Raw genomic sequence first — 24008 nt, 5'->3', positions numbered from 1 at the left:
TTATAAAGCACATTTCTACTCACACGACAAGCACAGCCCAGACTCAATGTGCTTCAATGAAATACAATATAAATAAGAAAATACAAAAGTCAATACTTACAAAAATGAAGACAATTATATGATTACATTTCAGAAATTAGATATTTTTAAGTAAAATAAATAAATAAAACACTCCACGATCTATCTGGAAGCTAGTGAAAATAGGTAGGTTTTAGTTTGCTTTTTAAAAGAAGACGATGTGGTAACGTTTTTGTTTTTGGTGATGTTTAATATCTAAAGTGTAGTTGCGTGTTTAGGCTTAATTGTTTGTAATTGTTTCCTATCCTAAAAGTTGTTTAAACCAGTGATTATCACAGTCACACATTTCCATGTCAAGGGCCCCCACCCACATGACATTAAGCAAAATATGCAAAAGATGAGATGAGATGGAGTAGAAGTAAAAGTAGGCCGGAAATTGGAAAAAGTTAAGTACAAAATAAAATACCTCAAAATTGTACACAAATTAAGTACAGTAATTGAGTAAATGTACTTAGTAGTTACTAAATTCCACCACTGCAAATAAGTTATGAATAATAAAAAAGGGGGATAAGCCAGAACTTGTTTTAGACCTGGCTGCTCATTTCTCTCACGCAAACTGGCAACAGCGTTCCTTGCTCGCTGCTCTCTTGACTGTAGTGTATATTTGTCGCTGCTGTGCGTTTCCTCAATGATACAACCATTTTAATCCACTCCAGTGTGTGTTGCAGAGGAGGAGGGAAAAAAAGAAATAACTTCTTGTTGTTTTTAAGTCGACAGAAGAATCAGAATGGCTTCTGGTAAGAAGAACATGTGTATATATTTCTATATTTTCCACCCCAAGTTATTTATATGTATATATTATACGCACAGATTTCAGGTAATATGTGTTATTGTTGTGCGTGCGTGAAATGACATCAAAACTTAGCCGTTAGCTTAGCGAGCGAGGCCACGCTACCAACCAACCAGGGCTCGGGCTATGTCGTGGAACGCAGCGCGAGCACGTTCGTTGCCTCTATTTTGTTGCATTTATAGCTTCATGTATAACATATTTATAGACGTCAATGTAATTATATATGTTCCGCTAATTATAATGACTGCGACGGGGCTGTTTGTTTTTGTTTTGAGCTTTACTTATTGGCTAGCCGACGTTAGACGCGTGCTAACATGTTAGGCTAACATGCTAGCTGATCTTTGTTGGTGGTGGTACGTGCAAGCCTGCCTGGCTGTGGTGTCAGGTGTGACCCCGGCCGGCCGGCCGCCGGCTTCATTTCTTTCTTTTGTTGTTTGTCCTGAATGTGAGTTACGGAGATCCGTTAGATTTGACTCGGTTTTTATTGAGCACCGTATAAAAACAAAACGATACAATGAAACATAACAAACATGTGAGGGGAAAGTGCTAGGACGAGGCAAGAAGCCCAAGGGCTAATTTATACGAGGCCTCAACCTATAAGTTATAATAAAACCATTTAGGACATGATTGTAAACAAGGGATATAGTAGAACCCCCCCCCCATTGTTTTTACATGATTGCAGTGTATTACAAATAAACAAAATAAAAGACATGATTAGAATACTAGGGTTATCGGTCTAAGACATGATTAGAAAAAAAAGAATGCAAAAAAATATACATTAATTTTGGTTAGATGTAACCGGTCGCCTAGGTGGGGGTGCGGAATTTGTTGTTGTTTTGCTCAACTCTGTCACGTATATTACGCGTTTATTTTTCCATTTGTGTTTTATGATCCAGGTATTAGTCCAAACCCCGGACGGTGGTGGAAATCCACCGCCATTTTTTTTGCCGCACACGCACGGCGTGGTGATTCATTTCACGGAGGCCTCGTTTTGTTTTTATATACTTCCTAGTAAAAACGGTGTCGCTTCTTTACGTGGGAAAAAAATAGAACAGATCTACAAGCTCTAATAATGCAGGCAGAGCTTTTAGGTCAAGCGAGCATAAATCAAGCTTAACGGGCTAACCTACTTCCCAGCATTAAGTGTGTGTGTGTGTGTGTGTGTGTGTGTGAGAGAGAGAGAGAGAGAGAGAGAGAGATTACCATACCAACAAAGATCAGGGCATCGGGCCTGCCTGTTTGAGGGTTTAAAACCATTCGCCATCCACACATTTGTGATTTTGAGTAATTTTCTTCTCATGGTCCATAGACTTAGAACAGTGGTTTTCAACCAGTGGTCTGGCGACGACCAGGGGACCTTGAGGGGGTTCCAGGTGGTTCCCCAGCTGAAGGATGTAACCAAATGGACCCTTTATTACATCTTTTAACTCTTGAGAGCGTACAATGAAACCAAATGGAGTGGACCCGTAAGGGTCAATTTGGTTTAATTTTACAAGAGTTCGAAACTCAATTGTTAAATGATCTGCATTTGCTTAAGAAGTCTACACAGTCTACACTAATGGTACCAGCATCAATACAGCATGGAATGGTGGACAAAATCTTGGAAAAAATGGTGGACCATCCATCTTCAACCGCTTATCCGTAGTCCGGTCGCGGGGGCAAAAGCTCAACCAGAGAGCTCCAGACATTCCTCTCCATAGCAACATTAGTAACTTCCTCCTGGGGATCCCGAGGAGTTCCAAGGCCAGTGAGTCGATTAATCCCTCCATCTGCGCCTTGGTCTGCCCCGGGTCTCCTCCCAGTGGGATGTGCCTCGAGGACCTCCCTAGAGAGACGCTCGAGAGGCATCCTAACCAGATGCCTGAACCACTAAGCTGAAAACAATGCAAAAGTCTTTAGTTTGGGGTCTGAGAGGCTAAATCTCATCAAATGGTGGTCCGTGGCTCAAATGCCCAAAAATCATGGTCCTTGATATGAAAAGGGTTGAAATCCACTAAATTAGAAGCATAACTCCTAACGCTATGGACCAGAGCTACTCCAAAGCCTAATAATAATCAGATTGAAAAATGTATTAACAGTTTGTAGAATAAATAAGCACAGATTGAGAAAAGCAATTACAACATCTCAATTAATTTTTTTTACAGATTCGGGCTACGGTCAGCCCGGTGCGGCACAAAGGTATTATGATTATTATTACACCAAATATAAATAAAATGTATACGTGGTCAGGGTAATAAATACGTGACATTTTGGTTCTAATGTGACCCTTTTTCTTTTATCTTATTATAGTTACGGATCGTATGGCAGTCCTCCGACTGGACAGGTAACACATCTTCACAATTTATTCACTACCAATCTCCTGTTTAGCGCGTGACTACTACTAGATACTTTATATCGGAAATTTGTTTTGTGCCAAGCAGTCATCAGGATACAAAAAAGTAAAAAACACATACACAATACAATCGGATCACACGACATGGACTGGTCTCATTACATTTTATGCCCGTAACTGAGATGGGGCCTGTTTGTTCATAAGTCCTTATTCATAAATACTTCATAAAAACTATCTTGAAGCCCTAGCCTGCAGAGAAGGTACTGTGTTGTACCGTCGACCCTGATGGTAAAAGATGGTATTGGCTGCGTAACAGGTGTGTTCTATCCCTAGTAATAGCTCTCCCCTTCCATACTCTATGTAGAGCAGGCCGTTTTGAATAAATATGGCCTGTTAAAACACAATGGATGCTGCCAGCATATTTCAAAATATAGGTGCTAAAGTTCCAGCAGATATGGCAGATTTTACTCTGAAAGGACCCCCCCCCTTCCGTTCCCTCCAAAAACAGGGAGGCATAATCTTCCATTCTTACCTCACGCTGGTAGACCTAAAGTCTCTCTAGAAGAGTTTATATTCCAAACGAGAGGCATGCTGAAGTCAGAAATGAAGACATATTGTCCTAATGGTGAAATCCATGGCGAGTTCCCTAGATTAGGAGATACGAGCCGTTCTTTCTGAGCCATAAACAAGGAAGTAAATGGCAGCGCGCATGCATGCGCGAAACAAGGCCACCTGCGATTAGATTAGAAAAGACGTGTATACACGTCCAAGGCTAAAATTGTGTTAAGTGTCCTTGGTGCTTTTCCCCCCCCCACCCAGGGTTACGGTCAAGGTAACGGAGGCAGCTCGTACGGAGGAGGTCAGGGCTACGGTGGTGGTGGTGGTGGTGCTGCTGCTGGCTATGGAGGACCAACAGGTACGATACGTCATCTCATCTGCTGGCCTACTTTCGTTGTAGCAGACATGTCCTGTTGGTTTAGATAGGTTGTGGACTGTTGCTATACTAGGCCTGTCACAATTATTTGAGATGAAAGCAAATCTATTTTTTTTGCGTAATGGTCATCGTTGGTCGTTTCCATGTTGAATTTTTTTTCTTCAAAAAAAGGAAAATATTAAATGTTAGGGATTTTCTTTGTCATATCTGCCCTGTGCAATCTGTGATTACGAAGTTTAAACGCAAACAAATACAAATGGTAAAGTTCCAATGTTCAATGCAAAAAAAAACACCATTTAATCGTCAACTCAAATTTGTAATCGTGACACCGGCCCTGTGTGTATCAGTATGTAACAGCCAGCCTCCACCGGCAGCATATGGAAGCTTTTTAAATGTCATATTTGTTGTTTGTCGTCACAGATAGTTACAGCCAGCCTCCAGGCCCTCCACCGGCAGCATATGGAAGCCAGCCGGCCTACGACAGTTATGGACAGCCGCCTGCCGCCCAGGATCCCGTTGGGTAAGATCTAGGGACGTCCCGATACCACAATTTCTGTGTATACCAATACCAGTGTTGTGATCTCATGTTGTGTTTATAGCTATCTAGCTATATATCTCATGTTGTGTTTATAGCTATCTAGCTATATATCTCATGTTGTGTTTATAGCTATCTAGCTATATATATCTCGTGTTGTGTTTATAGCAGACTCCTCACTCATATGTGCACTTGCAGTTTGGGCAACTCCAAAGAAAACTCCACATGCCCCAACATTTTATTTAGCTGTGATGGTGTCAACCCCCTTACCCCTGTGTCGGATCGGTGGTTATGACAAATAAGGGCCGATAGTATACCGATACTTTTCCGATACAGTATCGGGACATCTCTAGTAAGATCACGTGGCCTTGTCACAATCATTAAACAAGAACCACCCAATCACTGTTATTTTTTGCAGCATCGTTTCCACGTTGGAAAACATTCTCAGAAAATAGTAGAAACGGCAGATCTACAAGCTCACAACACGCTGCAAGCTATTTAAAACATTTTAAAAGTATAACGTTATTTAATGTCAATAATGTCTTAGTTAATTTGCCTTTAAAAGCCAAACAAATTTATTTATTTTTTTACTATTTATTTTTGTACCATGTGATGATCGTGGCAGCCCTACATATCACAAAAACCTTGGTTTGCTGTTTACTCCCAAGAAAAACAGGATTTATTTCCCCATTTGTTTTTTCTCTCTTCCCCTTAACGGTTTCTACATGAAAATGGAAAGAGGATTAGACTGTCTGAGGACTAGGATTTATTTCATATTAATACTGGACTGAAGTGGCCGACGTGTGATCTTTATGATGGGAATCCTTTAAGAACTTATCCAATTTACTGAAATGTCTGAAAATGCAGTCGACACAGCTGTTCATATATTATATGCACTGTAGTTGATTTAGTTAAGTTGATTTTAATAAATCCTTCCAGTGCTTACTTCCTGCTTTCACATGGGTGGATTAAATGTTTGCTTGTAGGGCGTTTTCCCCCGTTGTATTGATATATAACCCATTAAGACCTGACGACCAGATTCTACAAAATGTCTTCTAAATCATGTGTTTTCTGAAAAACACATGTTTCTCTGGCAGTTGTTCTTAAAACATTTTCATGTCAAGGACCCCCAAAGATATATGTAATTGGCTGCCGACCCCCATCAGAAAATATGTTTTTCCAGGGACCCCCCCCCCCCCAGAAGCAAAGATTTGAGTTAAACGTTCGCTCTGAAAGAATATATATTCAAGATTTGCGCCACATTTTCACAATTTTTCAAATTGCAGATCTAAGTGCCGTGCTACGAGCTTGTAGAGCTGCTATTTTTCAATAGCAACACTATTAGAACACACTATGGGTCCGGATATATATCGGATCTGCGCCGTTTTGGTCGGACCGGTTCCAAATGGTTCCGGTGCGGGTGCGGCCAATTAGAATGTTTCTCGGATCCGTATCGGTTCGGTTCTGATATCACCGGTCCCGTTTCGTTTCGGTTTTATGGACCCGTGCTGCCCTCTACCCCACGGCCAACGGGACACTAATCCCCGCTCTTTTCTTTTTGTCTAGGTATGGTGACAAGGCTGCGTCTTTCGGACAGCCAGGAGCACTGGGGTCCGGTGCGTCGTACGGCCAGCAGCCGGGCAGTGGTTCTTATGGTCAGCAGGGCTCCTACGGTGGTCAGTCTCAAGACGCTAGCGGTGGTGGCGGCGGGGATGGCGGCCGCGGCGGTGGCGGTGGCGGCGGTGGCGGTGGCTATGGAGGGAGGAGGAACGAGGGTGAGAATTCTGTAGTGGTCTGATTGTTGAGAAAAGTACTCAACCTTGTGGGTTTCAACCCTCTTCACGTCAAGGCCCATTATTTATTCGGCACATTTATAGCCCCTCAGACCCAGAAACGAAAGAATATTTTGTTATCGTTGGATAAGGTGTCCACAATTCCATGCTGTATTGATGTTTGTACCATTAGTAGAGATAATGGCCAAAAGTGGACCAAAATAACAATAATTCTACATTATTTTAATTGTAATTGACTTCTTATGAGTAATGCAGATGTTAAACAATAATTCTACTCTTATGGGTCAATTTGGTTTCATTTGACGCTCAAGAGTTAAAGATCCGTAATGGTCCATTTGGTTACCAACTCCATCATTTTGGGGACCACCTGGAACCCCCCCAAGGACCACTGGTTAAAACCCTGTAGTAAAACCATAATGTTTACTGTTGCAATGCGTAACTTATATTAATCCTTGAAGTCTCTCTTGAAGCAAAAACATAAGGGCAACTAGTGCTGCGTGCTTCATGCGCAAATGTAGACTGTCACAGGTGTCTGAATCTAGATCACGATCCTTTTTTCCTTTTTACGTGTTGTGCAGCACTAGTCACGGTATCTAAAGTGTGTGTTCTGTCTGCGTTACGCATCGCAGCACGGTATCTAAAGTGTGTTTTATTCTGTCTGCGTTGACGGCGAAGAAGGCGAGAGCGGCGGTGGCGGCCGGGGAGGCAGCCGGTACGGCAGCCGAGACGACTCTGATCGCTCGGAGGGAGGAGGAGGAGGCTACAGAGGAGGAGGAGGAGGCCGGGGGAGAGGAGGAGACCGAGGAGGAGGCAGCAGCTATGGAGGAGACCGAGGAGGAGGATACGGAGGTGATCGCGGAGGAGGAGGTGATCGCGGAGGAGGAGGAGATCGCGGAGGAGGAGGAGGAGGAGGATACGGAGAGCGTAGCTACGGCGGCGGGGATCGCGGAGGTGGCGGCGGCGGCGGCTACGAGCGCAGTAGCGGGTATGACCGCGGGGGAAGAGGCGGCGGACCTCCTATGGGGTAAGTTGCAGAGCGCCACTGCCCTCCCTGAGGTACACCAAACACACCCTAGACGTCACTTATATACGCCCCCCTCCCCGCCCCCTTTGCATGAATGTACCCATCCATCCATCATCCCCATGTAGAGCATAGCAGTGGGCGTGGTTTTCTAGACCCACAGAAAACTTTTTTCCCCATAGAGATTTAGAAGTACACAAATATTTATATCAATTTTTCTAATCCTAGCCGTCCAGGATGCTGGTGAAGGAAAAATTATAATTTAATTAATTGTATGATATACTACATTTAATAAATACTAGGGCTGGGACTTGATTAAAAAATGTCATCTAATTAATTAGAGGCTTTGTTATTGAGCAGTTGAGACGAATAACATTCTTAAGTCCATCATTTATTCTGACCCCTCCCCGAAAAGGCCTAGCTGTCCTGACCCCTTATCCATAATTTATACATTATGGATAATTAGAGTTAATGATGCATGTAGCTGCTCCAAATGATACTCCCAGTTCGTCGTTGCGTCTGCCCATGTGAGCGTTCACATGGGCACAGCATTTGAGTGAGAGTGGATTGGGGAAAGGGTCGAATGTACCATAGTGTTAAAGGAGAATTCCATGGTAGAAGGCTTTATTTGTAGTTGTAACACCAAAGAGTTCCAGGTGTTATTTTGTGCAAAAGTTCATTATTGGCTATTTCCCCTAATAAATGTGCTTATTTCCGTCGAAATAAGTAGTAAAGTGTGCCGCTTGGGATACTATTTATATTATGAAGAGAGGATATATATAAAAAAAGATTTTTGAGCGATGGAAATAAGCAAATTGGCGCAACACCCCAATGCCCCATTCAATTCATTGAGGGCTTATGGTAGGGGAAATGGCCAATAATGCACTTTTGCACAAAATGACACGTGGACCTCTTTGGTTGGGACGTAACAACTAAAAAAAAAAGGTAAGAAAGCCTTCTAGCTTCTTCTCCTTTTAAGCAAAGTAATCTCAGCGGCAGTGTTGATTCCGTCGAGTAAGACGAAAAAGGTTCGACTACCTTTTTTCACCGACTCAAACTAAATGGAGACTAAATGAAAACTAAGCTATGATGACTAAAACTAAGACTAAATAAGTGTAAAATATTTTTAACGCGATAATGTTTCTGTAATTAATTAATCTCAATTAACGCGTTTAACAGTCCCGGACCTAATAAATACCCTTTGTTTAGAGTTTTTCCATTTAATTTGTCCATTTAATTTTTTTTTCACAGATTCAAAGGTTTTCAAATAATTGATATAAATATGTGTGTAAATCTATATGGGGGAAAAATGAATGGCAGATTTTCCAGTGGGCCCACACTGCTAAGCTCTATAGGCCGACCATAAAGCCCCGTGCCAGTTCCCCAGCTGTCTTCATTCACATTTCTTTATTACTAGTCTAGGGCTGTCGCAATTATTAATTTCATAATCGTCTTAATCACAACTATTTCAGATATTGCAATTATTTGGTCATAATCCGTTAAGATGTTCAAACCCCGCAAAAAGCAGAATTACATAGAGTAGTAGCTGATCTAGAATAGTAGATTTTTACCCATTTTAAAGTATAAAATTCTGAAATGTCAGTAATTTCTTGGTATATTTCATTTGTCATATCTGCCCTGTGCACTTTTCCATTACGACGTAAATTTGAATAGAAATGTAATTTCTATTCAAATTAAATGTTCCCATTTCCAACGCCAAAATCACAATTTAATCATGAATCGATATATTACTAGGGTGACAGTTGATCGTCAACTTGAATGTGTAATCGTGGCAGCCCTACTTTCTACCCGACTCATTTAGAACTGTCTCTGAATCAAACACGTGTTACTGGACACCCACCCAACACGCATGTACATTTACAGTATAATGGGTTCTCTCTTTTGAGAGACTGTTGATGTTTTTTGAAAGAGCTTGAAGTGTGATTAACTGAGGAGGACCAACCCACTGGTTTTAACTACATCAGCAGAGCCCTCAGATGGGACAACAAACGGTACATTGCGTGTCGAACCAGGAGTTTTCTAGCCCCCCGTCGGACAGGGTCCCCTGCTCTTGATTCACAAATCCATGCCTGTGTAGTTTAGGATAGCGTATTCGAATGAAAATCAACAGATAATCACCAGAAGATTTACTTGTCACTCAAATGAAATTGAGCCAGCCGGTTCGGCCTGGAGCCGACTGGCTGCGATTAGGACACACAGAGACGCCCGACGTGGTGTTAGTCGCGTTGTCCGACTATTAGAAACCCTAATCCTAACTCTGAACCGCAGTTTTAACCGACCACGTAAGTCTCTTAGTCTCCCCTAACCTCATATCCGTCTTAACCGGCCACGTAAGTCCCCTAACCTCATATCTGTCTTAACCGACCACGTAAGTCTCCCCTAACCTCATATTAGTCTTAACCGACCACCTGAGTCTCCCCTAACCTCATATCAGTCTTAACGGACCACGTAAGTCAGTTTCACGATGTTCTTTCTTCGGCGGCAGTAATTCCACTTCCGTGTTTCCTAATCGCAGACAGTAGGCTGAAGGCAAGCCTAGTGGCTCGATTGCATTGGATAATTAACCTACTGGTGATTATAGGTTGATAACATTTGAAGCGGGTGGGTAGGAAGTTGATTGGCCATTTTGTTTTGGATGGGGTGTGTTGGAGAGGGAGCTCTAACTAAAGTTAATTGTATATAAATGGGCCCGCTGGTGTTTAGAAGCCAGACTGCTTGACGAGACCTCAGCGTTCCTTGGTATGAGCACTCTTTGAAGCCATTTCCTCAAGTCTTTTTCACTACTGAAAATGGGGCTTAAGTGACTATTTTTTATTTTACTACTTACTATACGGGTGAAAGGAAAGGCCATGCAATTTAGTGACTTTTTTCAGGCACATAGGAAAACCATAGGTTAATAGATCATCAAATGTCTGGATTTAAATACCACATCATGACTGCTCTGTCTGGCTGCAAACGATTCTATTCCACTGGCCAGATGTTTGTAGATGACTATTATGCAGCAAGCAATACACCCTGCTTTTCTTTTTGGTCTATTTTTCATTTTCTTTCCCCCCTCAAAAGTTTTTCTTGCTAAACCGATGAAATGACCTCCTTCTTGGAGAAAAAAAACCCCAATGCACTTGAACTGGAGCCCACATTCTGACTGAGCTGCTTCACATTCAACAGGTTTCATTCAAAGTGTTGTTATATTTGATGTTAACATGGATGTGCGTTTTATACTACAGGTGTCAAAGTGATTGACATAAAACTTGGACCTCAGTAAAAGGACCGTTCACATGGTGCACTCGCTGGAAGAGTGACACAGACCCATTAATGCTAATTTGGACTTTTTTTTACCTCAAAATTGAATCAACTGCGTTGACTTGGTAACTCGGCTGTTTACTGTTCTTTTATATTTCCTTTTTTTTTTAATCCAATCTGACCCTACCACTTGAACCCTATCGTTCCTTTTCGGTGAAAATAGCAGATGTACAAGCTTGCGTGGCGTTAACGGTGCCCTGCGAGCTTGTAGATGTGTACAGCAAAAAAAAATATATATATATATATATATATATATATATATATATATATATATATATATACAGGAGCAGGCCTAGCGTAGACCCATGGGGTGCTCCAGTCAACTAAGTAACATAGGGTTTAAGTGGTTAAACCAAAAAAAATCTAACCAAAAAACTATCAAAATTGTGTAAAGATTCAGTGACACGATTACTGGGTGTTTTCCCTCCCGAGTAGAGATGCATGATATTGGAATTATGAACGACATCCAATCTCCGATTATTTGCATATCGGCCGATACCGATACATTACTATATTCATATTGAACTTGATTATTATTTTTTAGTAGATGCAGTAGAGGCAGGCAGGCAGGCTTGGCTGCTCTGTGAGTACAAAGCCATTAACGAAAATTAATAATAATCTGGATTATTTTGAGACCGATAATTTCGATAACGCTACAGATTGATTATATCATGCGTCTCTACTCCCGAGCCTGGCTTCCATCCGTTGAGCCTCGGAGACGTCCAAGTCTGTCGTCTGTCCACTGATCTGCACGGTCCCAAGACGTAACGCACTCCCCTCGCCAGAGAGAGGGAGAGGAGGAGGAGGCGTTTTGTCTGTCGCAGTACGTCGCGGCATGACTCTGTGATGATGATGGTGATGTAGGGGAGCTATGAGCTCCCGGTTGTTGTTGGGACACAAAGGAAAAGCCATCAATATCTCCAATTTTTCCTCTGCAGAGGTGGTGACCGAGGTGGCTACAAAAATTTCGGTGGTAAGTGACGAGCATCAGAACTGTCTCGGTGGGGGAGGAGGCGAGCATTAGATTGTTAGGAAAAGGGAAGAATGAAAGGAAAACTAGGGAGGGAGAAAGGGATCAAGAGAGGAGGAGGAGGAGGAGGGGGGGTGGGGGGGAAAAACTAAACAAAAGTGAATGCCACCATTTTCAAGTTCGAATCCCAAGGGAAGTCCACCTGTTAACAGGATCTCTTATAAATGGTCTTCAGAATATGGTAAAAAGAACAATGGAGGTTGAGTTGTAAAATAATATGGTACTGTTGCATGAAGACGTGGGTTGAATGTTTAAATGCCAGAGGAGGAAGCGTGTGTGTTTGTGTGCGCGCGCGTGTGTGTGTGTGCGTGTGCGTGCCTGATGATGTGAAGACGGTAAAACATAAGGAGGTAAAACATTCTAGACCTGGAGACATTCTGGTGGTTTTTTATTTTTCTATCTAAACTCCAAACAAAGGGGGAAAAAACCAACTATTTGTTGTCCTTGTTGCAATAAGGTGTTGGTATATGATGCAACCGTCTCGAAACACACCGCAGGGAAACTGTAAAACAAACATGGACTTGGTTGAATGAGATCTTTTGAGAATGAGAAACAAAGGAAAAGTAGCTTTATTATGCATCACATTTGTAGGAATCGTGGTTGAATGAGTTAATGTGTTTGTTGTGTGTGTGTATGGACCACTGCATGCGGTGTGAGATTCCTTTGCTCACGGTTTCCCCCTCCATTCTCTCCTCTGCTGTGTTACAGGCTCCAGAGACTACAGCTCAAGGGATGAACCGGGTAAGAATCCTCCTTGACTTTTTGGGGGCTTTCGAATTCGAACCTATATGAAAGTGTGACCTGAGATCAGATTCTAAAAATGTCTTCTACATCCTGACAGTTTTCTGAAAAAGCCATGTTTCTATGTCAGTCGTTCAAAAATAGCAGACCTACAAGCTCGTAGTGCGCCACTCGGTGGCGCACTATGAGCTTGTAGATCTGCTATTTTTCAATGGCTAAAGCATAACATAATGTTAACACCAAAAGGGGTTCCCGCCCAAAATGGGTTAATAGAGGCAGCTCATTTAACCCATTGTTGACCTGTGAACAGATTGTACAAATGTCTTCTGAAATCAGTTTAGACAGTTTTCTGAAAATGTTTCTGTCAGCGGTGCTCAAACTTTTTCATGTCAAGGACCCCCAGAATTATCTGTATTTGGCTGCCTACCCCCATCTCCAAATATGTTGTTCCAAGGACATGTAGCGCGGCACTCGGTGCCGTGCTATGAGCTTGTAGATCTGCTATTTTTCAATAGCTAAAGCATAACATAATGCTTGAAACACCAAAAAGGGTTTCCGCCCAAAATGGGTTAAGAAGGCATTTGTAGAATCGTCCTCGGGTCTAAATGGGGGTAATTATTTGGAATCGACGTGTAATCTATGCATATTGATATATATCGTGGCCTCTGTATCGTATCGTGATCCATGTCTATCGCGAGGTTGCAGGGGTGTATATATATCTATCTAACGTTTGTCTCTCCCCGATGGATCCCTTCATCGTCCACAGCCGGGGGCGGCGGCGGCGGAGGAAACTCAGAGGACAACTCCGACAACAACACAATCTTCGTTCAAGGACTGTCGGAGGAGGTCACGACGCAGCAAGTGGGCGACTACTTCAAACAGATCGGTGTGATCAAGGTGCGGTTTAACTTTTCTGAACCATTGTGCTGCAGCCACCGCACGTTACTCTAGCCCCCACCTCTTAACCCATTTAGGCCTGACGTCGGGAGGGGGGGAGGGGGGAAAGTCTTCTGAAATAATATATAATCAAAGATTTGTGCCGCATTTTCACGATTTTTCAAAAATAGCAGACCTACAAGCTTGTAGCGTGCCACTCGGTGGCGCGCTATGAGCTTGTAGATCTGCCATTTTTCAATAGCTAAATTATAACATAATGTTTAAAACACAAAGGGGTTCCCGCCAAAAATGGGTTAACATGCTCTTTACATTCACTGCTGTACGAGGCCGTTCATATAGCCCATTTTGTAGAATCGTCCTCGGGTCTAAATGGGTTAAGAGCGTCCATGCCTACATTGTAAGTTGTAACACACTTTAAGGACTGATCTCTCTCTGTTGTAGGTGAACAAGAAGACAGGCCTGCTCATGATCAACCTGTACTCCGACAAGGCCACCGGACGGCTAAAAGGAGAGGCTACCGTCTCTTATGAAGACCCGCCGTCGGCCAAAGCTGCCATCGAATGGTTTGATGGTAAGAGTCTTCTCTCTGCTCTACTGTAAGCAGTTGACTCGTACAGTGGTTTTCAACCCTTTCCACATCAAGGTCCATTCTTTTTTTGTCTGCATTTTGAGCCACGGAACCACCATTTGATGACATTTAGCCTCTGACCCAAAACTAAAGAATATTTTGTTATCTTTGGATAATATTGTGTCCACAATTCCATGCTGTATTGATGAGGTATTGACGTCAAAATAGTGTGGCTTGAGTGGTTAAAAATAAAATGTCATCACATCACAAACTATGTGACCTACAAAAGACATTAAAATTGACCACATTGGTACCTTTGCATCGTTTTAAAACCTTGGTGTGCATACAGACTCTCACAATGTGTAACTGTTTTTAGATAATTTAGAAATTAGTTTTAGCTTTTTATTTGTAAATGTAAACCTATGTAATTTCACATGTATACCTTGTATTGTATTCTTTGTTTTTATTTTCCTGATCTTCTGATGTACTGTGATGTTTTTCTATGTGATTGTATTACTCTACGACACTGAAAATGAGTTTGATTACTCGGTGTAATTTCGAGAATAAATACAACTTGAATGAATGTCAAAGCAAATGACTAAATAAAAAAAATATGTAATTTGCGTTTCTAGGCAAGGAGTTCCAAGGCAAAGCCATCAAAGTGTCTTTTGCCACCCGGAGAGCCGAATTCACCTCGAGGGGAGGAGGAACAGCAGGAGCAGGTGGAGGAAGAGGAGGTGGTGGAGGAAGAGGAGGTGGTGGAGGAGGAGGAGGCGGCGGCGGAGGAGGCGGTGGCGGAGGAGGTACGTGTCTAAACCGGTGTTGATTTCAGCGACTAAAACTAAGACGAAAAATGTTTGTCGACCTTTTTCCACTGACGAAAACTAAATAAACTAAGCTATGACTGCTAAGACTAAATATACTGACAGTTTCGTCAACAAATAAAACTAGACTAAAATGTTAGGAAGGAACTATAGTGGACAAGAGATCCAGTATAAGTCATTTTACAATTAGTTGCATGCTGACAATAGACTATGTACAAGCTCACAACGCGTCGCGACGCGTTGTAAGCTTGTAGATCGGAAATTACGACGGCATCTAGGCCCGCCAAATTTTGTTCGACTAAATAAACTAGACTCAAAACTAGACTCAAAACGTATAATATTTAGTCGACTAAAACATTCCAGGTGACTAAAACTAAAATCAAATTTTGCTGCCAAAAACACTGGTCTAAACTACGTCCGTCTCTAGACCCGCCGATGGTAACGCCTCGCCTTCCTCTGTGTAAAATGTATCAAGCCTCTGAGATCCGATGAAGACCACATTTAACCAATTTCTTCATTTGCCACTGCTGTTTGATCTGCAGTGCACTGATTCATGTAATTTATTTGTATGTGTAAACTTGAAACATTATTGTACTGGGAAAAAGGTATCTTTTCCCTTTCATCTTTAAGCTTTTTAGTATAATAGTATTAGTTTAATATAATTAGATTTACACGATAATCAACACAAACACTTTTATTTAGAACACACCCAAATCATATTACGCCGTACGTGTTCAATCAATTATTCAATCAAAGCAAACGGCATAAACATTTTTTTTGCCTCTTCTACAAAAGTAAAAGTTACAAGTTACAGGGCTGCATTCTGCATCTGTCCCTTGTATTATACCGTACTTGTATAAGTTGTATTTCTTCCCACCACGGAGTAACCTGGCATCAGTGTCACCAGACCATCCACCATCTTATCCACCTCAGAGGTCTGGTAAGACGGGCAGTGTCGGTAGGCCAATCGGATCAAATCAGACGGGGCGTTGCCAATGTCTATATAGACGGACGTACTTTAGAATCATGCCGTGTCCGTCGATCATAGCGCGGCACTCTATGAGCTTGTATATCTACTATTTTTCAATAGCTAAAGTATTAATAACATAATGCTTAAAACACCAAAAGGGGTTCCTGTCCTGAATTTGTTAACCGGCCATGCAGGTCTGACTAACGGGGTCTGACACAAATAATTTCTTTGCATTGAACATTGGAACGTTTCAATGCGTGTTTCAGTTTGCCTTTTAGGCTTTGTAATCACAAATTGCACGGGACAGATGTGACATAACTTCAATATCCTTCTTTCCATAAAATGGCAGAAATAGTTGATTTTGTGACATGACGTGTTAAGCTTGTAGTTCTGCTATTTTTTTTAAACACCTATGGACATTTTTCAACATGGAAACGTTTGACGATTATGCAAAAGAAATTGCCATTATCTCCCAATAACTGCGATTGGGCGATTATGTAATGGTAGCTCCCAGGTATATGATGATGTCTGTTCTTTGCCGTGTCAGGTTTTGGAGGCCGAGGACGTGGAGGCGGTGGAGGGCCTAACTTTGATGTGAAGGGAGGAGACTGGCCGTGCCCCAACAGGTATGAGGGATTCATGCCACTGTCAATGGTGCTTCTCAACACAACCCTGACCCCACTGTTGTATTTTGCCAACAAAATTTGATTTAAATTTTAGTCCTAGTTCTCTTGAATAGTTTTCATTTCACCTGGAAGGTTTCAGCGTTAGTCTAGTTTTAGTCGACTAAATCTACAGTTGGTTTAGTCGACTAAAATGAGTTTTGGCGGGCCTTGATGCAGTCGTTATGGCTCATTTTAATAGCTGATCTGCAAGCTCACAACGCGTTGCAGTGCGAGGTGTTGTGAGCTTGTAGATCAGCTATTTTCAGCATGCAAGCAAGTGTAAACTGACTTATACTGGATCTCTTGTCCACTAGTCCCTTCCTAACATTTTATAGTCTAGTTTTTATTTGTTGACAATTGTCAATATATTTAGTTTTAGTCATCATAGCTTAGTTTTCATTTTGTTTCCGTCAGTGAAAAAAGGTAGTCGACAAATATTTTTCATAGTTTTATTCGACGAAAACAACACTGCCTGACCTTGTTATATTCATGGTTGGTTTGAAATGAAACAATCTGCAAGTGGTTAGAGAGGAGGTGGTCTCCCTACTCTTTCATTGAAAAACTTAGACCCTGCCTTTGGCACTAAAAAACATCCTGGACAACGAACGCTCCGTAATCTGAAATTCCACCTCTTCAGACTCCCATTTTAGCCGGTAGCACTTGAACTAGCCTCGATGACCTTACAGGCGTATGCAAAGACTAAACTTATGTAATTTAGATTACATTTTATGTAGACATGGCATTCTATAGTGTATACTCATAGTTTCATTGTACAGATATTCTACTGTTAGACGAATGTATTACCATGTGGTGTTCTTGTTTACTGCAAATTGCTCTGGATTAAGTGCGTCTGCTAAATGCCTAAATTGTAAATTGGTATGGGATAAATCGAGGACACAAACTGCATGTAAGTGTGGCTTTTCGTATATATGTTTGTCAATTTCAGAGATGTCCGCTCCTAAAATCTGACATTTGGCATTAGTAATAAAATGTGACGGCTGCTCACACTGTCTCTTTTTAGTAGTAAAGTGTGATGCGTGGTGCTCACACTTTGTCTCTCTTGGCCTTTCCTTCCTCAGCTCATGCGGCAACATGAACTTTGCACGGCGGTATGAATGCAACAAGTGCGGCGCGCCCAAACCCGGGGACAGCGGTGGAGGAGGAGGAGGAGGAGGAGGTACGTGTCAATCACTGTCACCTGCTTGATTGAAAGCAAAAATGCAGTTTAACCCTCAATGTATGAGCTGATATGAAACATCAGATATTTAGCAGTACGACGGTTTCGTTCACCAAAAATAACTAATCTACAAGCTAACAACGCTTCGCTACTGCACCGCAATGCAAGGCATTGTTTGCTTATAGATCGGGTGGGTTATGAGCACTCCCAAAGTCCACGCCCCCTTTCTTCTGGGCAGAGAGGGAAGCAGTAGTTTGTCTACACTCACTGCCCACTGCGCTCCGCACAGAGAAAGACGAAAAATGGACGGGCAATTATACTCAGATGTCGAGCGAGTGGAGGTTGAGGAAGGGCTAGTTCCCAAAAAGAACTGTACAGCAGTGGTATGGAACTATTTCGGATTCTCGGTAAGGGACAAGGACCAAACAAACATTATTTTCAAACTCCTACGGTTGACGGAAACTTCATAGTTTGCAAAAACACACGCGGTGTGTGTGTGTGCTGACTGCACTGTACACCGTCCGGCAGCGTTCTCCTCCCTTGCTCTATAATGTAGCCTACGTTAATCTGCTCCGCCAAAATTCAAGAAACTTTCATAATGACAATTTAAAGTGAATCCTACTTGATGCGCTGTGCGCCACGTTCAAAAACGTATCCAGCAAACCAACTCCTCAGCAAAACGTTATAGTATTCCATGGAAGCAGATGGGATCAACACTTGCAAGCATAACATTTTAAATCCCTTTAGAGAGGGTAAAACCACAACATAAACCGGAGTTTCACTTATCTAGGGAATGACTTGATGTATTCTTGTTGCCTTGAAATGCAGTAAATTAAGGCAGTGTTGACAAAGCTTTGCTTTTTTTGCCTTGAAAATCATGATAGGCAGATGTTTTGCATGGCTCTGCTGAGTCTGCTCACTCAAGGACCCCTAAATTAATATGTATTTGACTGCGGACCCCAATCTGAAAAAAAAAATTGTGAGCTTGTAGATCGGCTATTTTCAAATAGCCAATGTGCATGATTAAAGTGGTTAAATAGATATTTATGATATTCATAAATTTAGCTGGGGACCCCCTGGAGTACACCCACTTTGAGAACCAATACCATAGGGTGTCGGTTAATCACTTTTTTTGAAGTGATTATATTATATATCATATCTTTCTGCATAAATTCAAATAAAACACTGAATATTCCATCGCATAATCAATATTAAATAATAATAATGTTGCCCGTCTTTCTGGAGGGTCTACTAAATGGTATTTCTTTTAGTTTTTTGTTACGTTGTACTGTTAAACATTAAACCTGTGTGTGTGTGTGTGTGTGTGTGTGTGTGTGTGTGTGTGTGTGTGTGTGTGTGTGTGTGTGTGTGTGTGTGTGTGTGTATATACGAGGTTTAATGTATATGAAAATGTTATTCCAGGAACCCCTCAGAAGCAAAGATTTGAGTTAAAAATGTTCGCTCTGAAAGAATCGTTCCCAGGTCAAAATGGGTTAAACTTTGCTTGTGTGTGTCTGTGATTAAGTCTTAAATTGCGGCCTCCTAAAGAATGTCCTTGTTTGTTTTGTCCCGTCAGACCGTGGCGGTCGAGGTGGGTACGGAGGGGACCGAGGCGGAGGAGGCTTCAGGGGCCGTGGAGGGTTCCGTGGGGGAGACCGTGGGGGAGACCGCGGGGGCTACGGTGGAGGTGGAGGAGGAGGAGGAGGATACAAAATGGGAGGACGGTGAGTTGAAGAGCACATGCTTTTTTTTAAAAATATATATATTCTTGATTTAAGGATATCTGCAATCTTATTACATTTTTTCAAATAACATTTCTTAGGTTGTCCAAGGGATTTTATAATTCTTCAAACAAAGACAAAAAAACAAATGGCCAATTTGAATGGGAGAGAGAAAAGGTCTGTACATAGAAGCTAAAATACAATACTCATAAGAAGACATGAGAGTACATTAAAATGAAAACTAATAAGACGCATACATGATTAAGGGCTCAATCTTGCACCACCCTTATCCCTAAAATCATTTGCCATTTTTTGCCATTTTTGAAAATAATTTTAAAATAGTTCAACTAGCCGATCTACATGTGAGCTTGTAGATCAGCTATTTTAACTATTTTAAAAGGTTTTTTAAAATAGTAAAAAATGGCAAATACGTTTAGGGATAAGGGTTAAGAGGTGGCGCAAGATATAGCCCTATGACTTTGATTGCCTCTACGAAATCTGGTCGCAAAGGTGTGTGATTTTGGTTAGACAGCTCCTGATACCAGCCTACCTGTAATAACAGATTGTGTCTAGGCTACTATACAATATTATTGACTGCCAGTAGCTTCTCCTTTGTCTAGTTTGAGGTTATCCATGAGCTTGATGGATTACATATTTCACCCGAGTAGACCAAAACTTTATCAACTTCTCCTTCTGCAGCCCGGAGAGAAAGTGATCTGTTCCATATAGATATAATTTACTGAAGAGGACATGCTTAACACATTTTTGCTCTTTAATGATGGCTGCATTGGGTCTCATTGGCCAAGTTCAAATGTATTGTGTTTCGGGCAATCTCTGCTTCATTCAGATTAAGACAGTCTAGTGAACTGTCTGGGACACACAAGACAATGAACAGTCAGGCGTGAGAGAGGCGGGGGATGAACGGACTGTACAGTGCCCCAGGTTGGATTCAAACGGGGGTCGTTTTAACCCATTTAGACCTGAGGAGGATCCTGCAAAGGCCTTCTAAATTCTGACAGTTTTCAGAAAAACCCATGTTTCTAAATTCTGACAGTTTTCAGAAAAACCCATGTTTCTAAATTCTGACAGTTTTCAGAAAAACCCATATTTCTATGTCAGTGGTGGTCATCCTTTTCCATGTCAAGCTTGTAGCTCTGCTATTTTTCAATAGCTAAAGTATAACATAAATGCTTAAAACACCAAAAGGGGCTCCTGCCCAGAATGGGTTTTCAACCCTTTACATGTCGAGGTCCATTATTTATTCAGCATTTGAGCCACGTGACCACCACTTGATGACATTTAGCCTCTCAGACCCAAAACATAGAATATTTTGTTGTCTGATAAGATTTTGTTTTCACAATGTTGTATTGATGTTGGTACCATAGGGAGAGATAACGGGTAATTGTGTAGACTTCTTGTAAATGACATAATCTAGATGTTGAACCATAACTTTATTCTTGAGGGTGTAAAATTAAACCAAATGTACCACTAATTCTGGATTCTTCAGGACCCCTAAAATTATATGTATTTGGCCTCCAACCCCCATCTCAAAATATGTTGTTCCAGGGACCAAAGATTTTAGTTAAAAATGTTCGCTATATATATTCCAAATTTGCGACACATTTTCACGATTTTTCAAAAATAGCAGTCCTACAAGCTTGTAGCGTGGCTTGAGCTATGAGCTTGTAGATCTGCTATTTTTCAATAGCTAAAGTATAACATAATGCTTAAAACACCAAAAGGGGTTCCCGCCCCAAAATACGACTAGCATATTATGTGGTATATGGACCACTGGGTACCGTTCACATGTATTTTTGACTTGTGTCCAGTAGAGGGCGCATTGACCTAAAAGTTGACAGAACTTCAGGGTCTTCACTAGTTTGTTGGAGGTCTGAAATGAATGCCATCATGGCTCTCAAATGTTAGAGTTGGTAGATTTTAAACCCATTCTGGACGGGAACCCCTTTTGGTGTTTTAAAGCATTGTTATACTTTAGCTATTGAAAAATAGCAGATCTACAAGCTCATAGCGCAGCACCGAGTGCCGCGCTACAAGCTTGTAGGTCTGCTATTTTTGAAAAGTCGTGAAAATGTGGCGCAAATCTTTAAATATAATATTTCACGGTGAACGTTTTTAACTCATATCTTTGCTTCTGGGGAAGTCCCTGGAAGAACATATTTTTAGATGGGGGTCGGTGGCCAAATACATATATTTTTGGGAGTCCTTGACATGAAAATGTTTGAGAACGACTGACGTAGAAACAAGAGGTTTTTCAGAACTTTTTTTTAGAATCATCCTCGGGTCTAAATGGGTTAAATGAATGCCATGGCTCTCAAACGTACCGCTTAGAGTTGGTAGATTTAAAATGTCATGCATAAACTAATAATAATTAATTTGCATTTGCATTCAATAAGAAACAAGATTAGTTGCATACATGATGAAGTGCCAAAAAACCCAAAGGGGCTTATCGAGTGGCCTTCCTATAGAAGCTACCAGTTGAGTTTAAATAACAGAAATTAAGATGTGAATAATATTGATAGGCCTAAAGATTACAAAAAAATAATCCTTATAGCACAGTAGGTAAAGGGGGAGAGAGGTATAGTGTCTGAAGGTCTGTCTTGTTAAAACGAGGTAGTTTCCCCTCACTCTTCAATTTAAACATGTTTTGGATGCTTTGTCTCTAAAACGCCAACGTATCTTTAACCACTGACACTATATGACACAAATAGGCGATCTACAAGCTCACAACACGTCGCAGCATGACATGTTGTGAGCTTGTAGGTCTGCTATTTTAAGATAAAACGGGTATTTGAAGTGATCAAACTAGCAATAGAATACAAGTTTAGAAGCATTTAGAAGCAATCCAGAAACATGAATGTTCTCAGAAATGTCATGATTTCTTATCAGCTGCGGTCGGCCTTAAAACATCATCCCATTTTCAGCCCTGGAGATTTTCTTTTGTGTTGCTTTATTCCACGTGTTCTTGGTCTCATTGAACTGGGCTGTAAATCAAAACGCTTTCATGTTCCTCCTAATCTGCCCCCTCTCCAACAGAGGTGACCATAGAGAAGACAGAAGAGACCGGCCATACTAGGAGACGAGATCCATTCAGCTGACAGGACAGAACACCATTCCAGCCCAGGGGTCGTTATTAGGGGGTGGTGGGAGGGGGAAAGATGGAGACTCTGATTTGCATACCTTTCATTGCCAACGCATCCTGTGGATCAGATCAGATGGCCCTCTGGTCGGCTTTTTGGCCACGAAAGGATGTGCACAGCTACTGTGAACGGGGGACTTTTGGGCTGATTGGCAGTTTGTTTGTCTGTACTGGGGGTCGAATGTGTTTTTTTTTTTTTTTTTTTCTTTGTCTTTTGTTCATTTTTCTTTGTACATCATCATGCGTTTCTCTGAATCTTAAAAGTCCTGGTTGGTGGTGTTATATTTTTTTTTCTGTGAGCTTCTAGAGTTCGTAGCTGTTGTTTTGTAAGAACGATGTTTTACTTGCGGTATGGGAGGGATTGTTTTTTGTTTCTTTTTTTTCAAGATATTAAAACTGTTGTGATCTTTCTCTGGTGTCCTTTTTTTTTTCACGGTCTTCAAATGCAAAAAAAAAGCAAAATAAATTAAAAGCTTGAATGGGAATGGAGCAACGTTTTGGTCGCGGACCTTCATCAACTTTTAGCTTAAATATACAAAGAAATTGCTGAAATATTTAATTTTACTTTCCCCAAGAAACAACACGCCATGAAGTGACGCGTAGGCTTGTAGATCTGCCATTCCTGATATGTTTGGATGTTTGAAAATGTGTGAAAGTTCGTCAACATGGAAATGATTATGCAAAGGTCGTTGGCAATAAGCTCGTCTTGTCTCTTGCCGGGTGGAAACCTCATGTCGACTTGTTTTCGGGATTCAAATTTAAAAGAATCTTTGTTTCGTGTGACGCGTGGCTGTACTGTAGTGTGTACTGTAGTGTGACCAAGTAAGGGTGTTCATTTACGAAAACACAAAGTTCGAATATTAAGGTTTCAGCATTTGAAGAGTGGTCTTCTATGCAACTTTTGTATAGAGGGTATGCGCATGCTTAAAGTGAATGGCACATCGAGTGGCAAAGTGAGTTTAACATTGTTTAATGTTGTTTAATGCAATCAGATAGGACTTTTCTGTTTGGATGTATGGGCTGTCAAGGCCAGAAAATAGTTTTTTGCCACTCAGTAGGCATTTCTGCATAACTTCCTTGTTTGATTATGATGTTGCACGCATACTCTCTATTGTTTAAATATATTATATTTATATCATTTAACACTACAAAAAGTACAAATATACAAGTATGTAAATGCAAGGCAATGCTAAACCCGAATGCCTGGGAGGTATCCTAATCGTAATTAACTGGCACTTATAGAAATGGAACAAGATTTGCACTTGTGAAGTGAAACTGTCCGCACAGTCAAAAGGTTCAGTTGCATCAGAGCTACAGCCGGCAGGCCTGGTGGTTAGTGAGCAAAAATAAAAGCCTGGTTACAGAGGCTATAGTGAGTCAGTTCAGTCTAAGGGAGAACTGTGATGCTGCAGTGTTTTTGACAGCAAATTTTAGTTTTAGTCACATTTTAG

General features: G+C 41.4%; 1 protein-coding gene across 1 annotated transcript; it reads left to right on the top strand.

Moving 5' to 3' along the window:
* The first annotated feature begins 624 nt into the window (after positions 1–624).
* On the top strand, positions 625–22967 carry taf15 (TAF15 RNA polymerase II, TATA box binding protein (TBP)-associated factor). Its single transcript, XM_079514679.1, has 16 exons — positions 625–815; positions 3013–3046; positions 3158–3191; positions 4020–4116; positions 4555–4654; positions 6236–6444; positions 7129–7486; positions 11746–11780; positions 12546–12578; positions 13345–13475; positions 13917–14046; positions 14676–14846; positions 16394–16463; positions 17582–17679; positions 19256–19403; positions 22455–22967. Exons 1-16 carry the CDS (start codon positions 806–808, stop codon positions 22492–22494), a joined length of 1698 nt encoding a protein of 565 aa, XP_079370805.1. The 5' UTR covers positions 625–805; the 3' UTR covers positions 22495–22967.
* Positions 22968–24008: the final 1041 nt, after the last annotated feature.

Source organism: Electrona antarctica, assembly GCF_951216825.1.
Source record: "Electrona antarctica genome assembly, chromosome: 11".
NCBI classification, from domain to species: Eukaryota; Metazoa; Chordata; class Actinopteri; order Myctophiformes; family Myctophidae; genus Electrona; species Electrona antarctica.
This window is presented reverse-complemented; position numbering and strand designations above follow the sequence as displayed.

Coding starts and splice junctions, on each gene's coding strand:
- taf15 (XM_079514679.1), top strand. Junction 14,847..16,393: donor AGGAGGCGGTGGCGGAGGAG/GTACGTGTCTAA, acceptor CAGGTTTTGGAG/GCCGAGGACGTGGAGGCGGT. Junction 19,404..22,454: donor GGATACAAAATGGGAGGACG/GTGAGTTGAAGA, acceptor CCTCTCCAACAG/AGGTGACCATAGAGAAGACA.